Genomic DNA, 8,133 nt, shown 5'->3' with positions numbered 1-8,133 from the left:
CCAGACAAAAACGTATGCCTAATTTACTCGATTGCTTCTGCACGACTTCCATGATAAGGCCAACGCTGCTGCTGAAGAAGGTCTTGCTGTGAACGAGCAGATCCAGAAGGCGCCCAAACCCTAAAAATGCAGCTCTAAAGCAACGAATTTAAAAATCAAATCAAAAGATGTGCCCAATAAAGGTTTAAACTACAATTTAAAGGTTTTTAGCGTCAGCTCAATAATGCAAAAACATCCACAAACGGAGCTGGATCCGGGTCATGGCAAATAGCCGGTACAGGGCCTGAGGTCCCGCCAAGGGAAGCTCCTGGCGCTTTGCGCACTTGCCGGTTGAATCGAAAATATGGCGGTAGATACGCGGACGTATGTCGTGCAGCTGCTTGGCGCTGCAGACACTCTGCGGCATCTGGATCAAATGGTCAACCATGAGGGACACTCGTGGGGTAGTCGAAAGCAATAGCTGGCCGCTGACGGTGATTTTTTCCCCAGCTCTTTTCAGACGTAGACGCAGCACCCAATCCTCCTCAAAGGCACGAATCGTCTGTGGGGATCGGGATAAGAGATCATCAGAGGTATGCTGCAGACGAGTTCTGGTTCTCCAAAACCCTCTGAGCGGTGTATCCACTTCATTCTCAAGGTGAAAAATTCCACCCGGCTAGCACTCAGCACCCGATGGAGCTGCAACACGGGCTTTTGGGCCTCAAGCTCCCTGTCCTCGACATGCAGCAGAATATCTAGGATCTCCTTTCCCTGCTTCTGGGGAAACCCACAGTCGGAATCATGTGAGACGCTGTCCTTGTAGGAGCCCTTCCAAGAACAGCCCACGCAGTGGTACTTCCAGCAAACCACACGCCCCTCACAAACGAACTCCAAGTGTCTGCAGAGATCTTTCCTATCTGAGAACTGGTCATTGCAGCTGGGGCAGCTGATGGGTAGCTCCCAGAGGGTCTGGCGCACCACTAGATTCTGCTCCTGATCGTAGTTTCTAATGAGCGATCGACAACTTGGGCAGCAGGCACGCGTTTTATTGAAGATGGCAACAGCCAGAACGGCGGTCTTGCAGTCCTCACACATGATATGCCCATGGCTGCACTGATAGAAGTCGTGTGGTTGTGGAACCTCGCGGCACAGTAGCTCACGAAGATCGGAGACGCCACCACCCGAGGACCCGCCGACCTCACCCTCACTGCTGTCCATAGTAGTCGAAATCTCATTCAAAGTACTTTCATCTTTACTTGCAACATCTGACAATCGCTGCCTCTTGGCGGCTGGGGGCTGCTCGTTGTTGTTGTCATTGGGGTTGGCATTCGACATTCTGTGTGCGTGCTTTATTCAACAATTCTGATTGCCTGTTGTTGCAGAGTGAACTGATACTCTGGTGTAAAGTACGAGCACAAGGTTACGAGTTTTCCAAGGCCAAGCTGGTTCCCTGAAAATTACAAATTTAAAAACAGAGGATACACACAGAGAAAAACGGCATAGTAGGCACCCATGAATAGTTTAATTTAATAGAATGCACTTTGATCTACACATAAATGTACTCAAAAATATTTGTAATGCGGCCCATAGCGTTCAATGGGTCTGGGGGGGGGTGGTGTCTCGGTGGACTGGTGTGGTGAAAAGTAACCTCTTTGACCGCCAAAGTGCTCTGCTATCGCAAACAAGATTACGGTGCCTATTAGTCCATGTTTCATTTAGTACATGTCAAATATATATGTTGCTGACATGTTTTTTATACCCGATACTCAAAATGAGTATTGGGGTATATTAGATTTGTGGTAAAAGTGGATGTGTGTAACGTCCAGAAGGAATCGTTTCCGACCCCATAAAGTATATATATTCTTGATCAGCATCAATAGCCGAGTCGATTGAGGCATGTCTGTCTGTCCGTCTGTCCGTCCGTCCGTCTGTCCGTCTGTCCGTCCCCTTCAGCGCCTAATGCTCAAAGACTATAAGAGCTAGAGCAACGATGTTTTGGATCCAGACTTCTGTGATATGTCACTGCTTTTTTTCATTTTTTCTCGTTTTGTCTCTCTCTAACACACACGTAGCATAGGCGGCTTTGCTTAGAGTAAAACATTAGCGTCTAGATCTCAGAGACTATAAAAGCTAGAGCAACCAAATTTGGTATCCATACTCCTAATATATCGGACCGAGACGAGTTTATTTCAAAATTTCGCCACACCCCCTTCCGCCCCCGCAAAGGATGCAAGTCTGGGGATATTCACAAATCTCAGAGACTATTAAGGCTAGAGTAACCAAATTTAGTATCCGCACTCCTGTTAGATCTCTCCATAAAAAGTTTATCTCAAAATTTCGCCCCACCTCCTTCCGCCCCCACAAAGGACGAAAATCTGTTGCATCCACAATATTGCAGATTCGAGAAAACTAAAAACGCAGAATCATAGAGAACGACCATATCTGTCAGATTGCTGAATCTAGATCAGATCAGATCATTTTTATAGCCAAAGGAAACAAATCAATTTGCACTGGCTACGCAGCGCGTGACATCACGCTCAGACTGATTTTCTGTCTCTCTCGCACGCACTCTTTGTCGTGTCGTTTAATATTAGCGGCGTCTGCCGGAGGAAAGCCATACTGACTTAGTATCGGGTATAACTGTAGAGTTGCGGTGTCCGCAGCAACTCACAACGTTCCCCCTCGTTATACCCGATACTCAAAATGAGTATTGGGGTATATTAGATTTGTGGTAAAAGTGGATGTGTGTAACGTCCAGAAGGAATCGTTTCCGACCCTATAAAGTATATATATTCTTGATCAGCATCAATAGCCGAGTCGATTGAGCCCTGTCTGTCTGTCCGTCCGTCCGTCTGTCCGTCTGTCCGTCCCCTTCAGCGCCTAATGCTCAAAGACTATAAGAGCTAGAGCAACTATGTTTTGGATCCAGACTTCTGTGATATGTCACTGCTCCAAAAATATTTCAAAACTTTGCCCCGCCCACTTCCGCCCCCACAAAGGGCGAAAATCTGTGGCATCCACAATTTCGACGATACGAGAAAACTAAAAACGCAGAATCGTAGAAGATGACTATATCTTCTAGAGTGCAAAATCTGAACCAGATCGTATAATTATTACAGCCAGAATCACGAAAACAATTTCACTCTTTCTCGCTCTGTCTCACTCTAACACACAGGTTTCATGGTCGGTTTTGCCAATTGCAAAATATGAGTTCAAGGATCTCAGAACCTATAAAAGCCAGAGCAACCAAATTTGGTATCCACACTCCTGTGATATCGAACCTTGACCGTTTCATGTCCAAATTTCGCCACACCCCCTTCCGCCCCCGCAAAGGACGAAAATCTGAGGCAACCACAAATCTCAGAGACTATTAAGGCTAGAGTAACCAAATTTGGTACACACACTCCTTTAAGATTTCACTATAAAACGTATATCTCAGAATTTCGCCCCACCCCCATCCGCCCCCACAAAGGACGAAAATCTGTTGCATCCACAATATTGCAGATTTGAGAAAACTAAAAACGCAGAATCATAGATAATGACCATATCTATTAGATTGCTGAATCTGGATCAGATCAGATCATGTTTATAGCCAAAAGGAACAAATCAATTTGCAGTGGCTACGCAGCGCCCGACGTCACGCTCAGACTGATTTTCTGTCTCTCTCGCACGCACTCTTTGTCGTGTCGTTAAATATTAGCGGCGTCTGCCGGAGGAGAGCCATACTGACTTAGTATCGGGTATAACTCTAGAGTTGCGGTGTCCGCAGCAACTCACAACGTTCCCCCTCGTTTTGTATTTGATCGCTGCTGAAGCGAATTTTTTTTGAGTAGCAAAACAGGAAGGAAATTAACGAATTAGATGTTATGCTTTTTTTGGGCGACGAAGAGTACAGCTGACCGACTTCCTCGAATAGGAACGACCGAGCACCCCAATCATCCTCTACGTCCGCCAATGGGCAAAGCAGGGGAGACCTTTCGTCTATTTCAAAAACTTTACGTCGATTTTCTAGGTCCGTACCCCCGAAGTCGATCCGGGAATATAGGCATTTTTGTAGTACTCGATCATTTTTCTAAATTTCCTTTCCTAAAAGTGGTAAAGAAATTTACTGCGGATGCCGTAACTCGGTTCATGGAGGAAGACCTGTTTCAGTGCTTTGGAGTCCCGGAAGTGATAGTGTCAGATAACGGCGTTCAATTCAAGTCACACAAGTTCAAGGATCTGTTAGCGAAATACCAAATTCGACATTCGTACACCGCCGCCTACGCTCCCCAAACCAATACCTCAGAGCGGGTAAATCGCTCGGTACTCGCTGCTATCAAAGCGTACATTAAGCCCGATCAATCCAGTGTGCATGCAGCCATCAAAAGTAGCCCATATCCTGTTGCTTTTGGCCAAAACATGATTACTGGCGGTTCAACTTATCAACTCCTACGAAACCTCAGTATGTTGGAGGACCGAACAGTAGTCTTCGATCGCGACGATTCCTTCGAGCTAATTCGCAAGACCGCTGCAGAAGCAATGAAACAGCAGCATGTTCGCAATGAAAATATCTATAATCTTCGAAGCCGAGAAGTAAACTTTCAAGTGGGTCAAGAAGTGTATAGACGAAATTTTGACCAGAGTAGTTTTGTGAAAGGCATTGATGCGAAACTGGCACCTACGTTTCGGAAAGCCCGCATTAAGAAAAGATTTCCAGGGTCGCTTTATTGGTAAATATCACGCAAATGATATTAAACAATAAATCGTATCCAGCACTCCAAGTGTGGATCACGCTTTGGTTAGCAAGACCCCAAACTGTGATTTCAGCGGGGGGTGTAATATTCGACGCTTATCGTGTCTTCTTGTATTTTAATTATCCACGGCTAACTCCCAAAATTACAGCCTAAAACTAGGCCGTAAAAAAATTCGAGTTGAAGATCTTGTGAGCTTTGATAAAGCTTATCAACAGCTGTTTTGCGACCAAGCGGCAACGCTTTGATATGCAATTTTTCTGCCGTGCACTATATTTTATTAAATATTGCTGTGTCTGGATCCTGTATAACAGAAGAAGACCATAGAAAGTGTGGAAAAACGTGGGTTGCTGTTTTTAGTAGGCTGGGCCTCTTTATTTCTCTCCTCGTGACCGTCAGAGTGACCGGCCGTGGAAAAAGAATTCTTGTAGAGCTGACCCAGTTCTCTAAACCAAGGTCAAGCCAAAGTCAAAGCCTAGTGCAAGTGCCAAGTGCGGCTCAAAGTGATCATTTAATTTGAGTGGACGCGCCAGTTATATATCGTCAATACTGGGGCAGCCGTTCGACCATTTGGAAAACGAACGCCCACAGTTCAGTAAAATTTTTCGATCAGTGGTGTAATTCTGTTGAGGTAATTATCCACCCAGCTACAGAGACCCGTTGAAAAATTCCTGTTTTTTCCGCGTAGGATTAGCACCACTAGTATCTACGTATTACAACGCTGGTCTAGAAGTTACGGATTGGTTATTCCCGGACACGTGCCAGTACCACCGATTTAACCCCCATCTGAAAAGAATGAATGTGCGGTAACTATTCGTTGGTCTTCAACCATAATCACGGTTTTATACATGCTCGTGCATTTATATATACCTACTACTAATCAGTTTTATAGATTTAAGATCATTATACCCTACCTCGCCCTTATGATATTCCTTCCCCAGTATATGCTGTATAGGAATACCCTATAAATGTAAGACAATATCGAATAGCAGGCTTATTTGAAGGGATCCTGACTGTTAATAGGTGGCCCTGAAGGATCATGGTAGGGTGGGCGTTCTCGCCAATGAGCTATACCGCAGCCGACAAAGATCTGACCGGTGATCTTCTTCGTTTACGTATCCATGCTGATCTGTCCCTTTGACCCCCTGTATCCCGTTTCCTAGTATCCTTTTCCTACTCGTACGCGATTTTTTTTTATATAAATTCTTATCTCGACCATTTGCCAGAGCTCTAAATGGGTAGTAAAATGTCCTCCATGCCCACATAGTATGCTACATAGTCTATAACTCTACTTTTAGCACTCTACTTCACTCCACTCTCTTATCTGAGCGGACCGGGACGTACGCTTCTAAGCACTTGACCTTGATAGTGGCGCCGGTAATAAGCCCGGCTCTCGGTTTCATCTCGGCTGCGACGCAAAACGAGCTGTCGCTATGAGTACTCAAGTCAACGTTCTTCAGTAAAGAGCAGGACCAGTGAAACAAACTAAAAACCAAAAATAGCCAAGATTGCTTTGACTCATTGTGGTTTTACTGTAACTCTGCTTTCAGGTGTGCATGTGTGCTCGCGTGCCTCGTGAGGAGCCCACCAAGCCAGTTGAGGCTCAGCTCAACGGCCTGCTGGCAAAGGTCAAGGAATTTTTCATCGAGGATAGCGTTAAGGTAAGTCTAGCCGACACTAGCCGACCTTAACAGACCAGACAAAAACGTATGCCTAATTTACTCGATTGCTTCTGCACGACTTCCATGATAAGGCCAAGGCTGCTGCTGAAGAAGGTCTTGCTGTGAACGAGCAGATCCAGAAGGCGCCCAAACCCTAAAAATTCAGCTCTAAAGCAACGAATTTAAAAATCAAATCAAAAGATGTGCCCAATAAAGGTTTAAACCACAATTTAAAGGTTTTTAGCGTCAGCTCAATAATGCAAAAACATCCACAAACGGAGCTGGATCCGGGTCATGGCAAATAGCCGGTACAGGGCCTGAGGTCCCGCCAAGGGAAGCTCCTGGCGGTTTGCGCACTTGCCGGTTGAATCGAAAATATGGCGGTAGATACGCGGACGTATGTCGTGCAGCTGCTTGGCGCTGCAGACACTCTGCGGCATCTGGATCAAATGGTCAACCATGAGGGACACTCGTGGGGTAGTCGAAAGCAATAGCTGGCCGCTGACGGTGATTTTTTCCCCAGCTCTTTTCAGACGTAGACGCAGCACCCAATCCTCCTCAAAGGCACGAATCGTCTGTGGGGATCGGGATAAGAGATCATCAGAGGTATGCTGCAGACGAGTTCTGGTTCTCCAAAACCTTACCTCAGACTCGAGGGTCCGTGGGTGTAAACCCTCTGAGCGGTGTATCCACTTCATTCTCAAGGTGAAAAATTCCACCCGGCTAGCACTCAGCACCCGATGGAGCTGCAACACGGGCTTTTGGGCCTCAAGCTCCCTGTCTTCGACATGCAGCAGAATATCTAGGATCTCCTTTCCCTGCTTCTGGGGAAACCCAGAAACCCTGCTTCTGTCCTTGTAGGAGCCCTTCCAAGAACAGCCCACGCAGTGGTACTTCCAGCAACCCACACGCCCCTCACAAACGAACTCCAAGTGTCTGGAGAGATCTTTCCTATCTGAGAACTGGTCATTGCAGCTGGGGCAGCTGATGGGTAGCTCCCAGAGGGTCTGGCGCACCACTAGATTCTGCTCCTGATCGTAGTTTCTAATGAGCGATCGACAACTTGGGCAGCAGGCACGCGTTTTATTGAAGATGGCAACAGCCAGAACGGCGGTCTTGCAGTCCTCACACATGATATGCCCATGGCTGCACTGATAGAAGTCGTGTGGTTGTGGAACCTCGCGGCACACAACGCACACCAGTATGTTATGCAGTCGCTCACGAAGATCGGAGACGCCACCACCCGAGGACCCGCCGACCTCACCCTCACTGCTGTCCATAGTAGTCGAAATCTCATTCCTGGCTTTACAGTATGTGTGCGTGCTTTATTCAACAATTCTGATTGCCTGTGTGTGGGCGGAAGGGGGTGGGGCGAAATTTTCAGATATACGTTTTATAGTGAGATCTAACAGGAGTGCGGATACTGTTCGCGAAGCAGCAACACTGACGATGCGCTTGTGGTGCCGCCTCAATAAGTAGCTCACACACTCCCATCCATACACAATACCTACCCACATCCCAACCCCCACATCCACCTCACACCGGGCCGGACTAAGTGTGTTACTCGACCCGTGCCGAGAGTCAGCCTGGCTGGGGGCCCGGTATAAAAAATAGCCCAGTCTCTAACGGAGGGCTCAGGGACTTGGCAGCCCCCTGTTCTAATGATGCCTTACCCGGGCAACGTGGATCTTTCTCTGCATCTCGTGGGAACAAGATGTATAACAATAAAAACAAAAAAACCAACAAAAAAACAAATGAGT

The 8,133-nt window shown here is 46.7% G+C and overlaps 1 protein-coding gene across 1 annotated transcript; it reads right to left on the bottom strand.

The window, feature by feature from the left end:
- Positions 1-217: 217 nt before the first annotated feature.
- LOC113566859 (cysteine and histidine-rich protein 1 homolog) lies at positions 218-7,660 on the bottom strand. The gene is made up of 3 exons (XM_026994021.1): positions 7,552-7,660; positions 652-1,119; positions 218-541 (listed from the first exon to the last, which is right to left on the bottom strand). Exons 1-3 carry the CDS (start codon positions 7,651-7,653, stop codon positions 218-220), a joined length of 894 nt encoding a protein of 297 aa, XP_026849822.1. The 5' UTR covers positions 7,654-7,660.
- Positions 7,661-8,133: the final 473 nt, after the last annotated feature.

Source organism: Drosophila persimilis, unplaced genomic scaffold (assembly GCF_003286085.1).
Source record: "Drosophila persimilis strain 14011-0111.01,24,50 unplaced genomic scaffold, DperRS2 tig00001116-arrow-arrow-pilon, whole genome shotgun sequence".
In the NCBI taxonomy this organism is placed as follows: domain Eukaryota; kingdom Metazoa; phylum Arthropoda; class Insecta; order Diptera; family Drosophilidae; genus Drosophila; species Drosophila persimilis.
Note: the sequence above shows the minus strand (reverse complement) of the source record. Positions and strands in the feature narration are given on the sequence as shown.

Bases quoted from the DNA above. Each gene is read 5' to 3' on its own strand.
- LOC113566859 (XM_026994021.1), bottom strand. From the start codon at position 7,653: ATGGACAGCAGTGAGGGTGAGGTCGGCGGGTCCTCGGGTGGTGGCGTC. The intron at 1,120-7,551 runs GTTCCACAACCA...CTGTGCCGCGAG, and splicing joins TGTGCGTTGTGTGCCGCGAG to GTTCCACAACCACACGACTT. The intron at 542-651 runs GTGGAATTTTTC...CGATCCCCACAG, and splicing joins GGGTGCTGAGTGCTAGCCGG to ACGATTCGTGCCTTTGAGGA.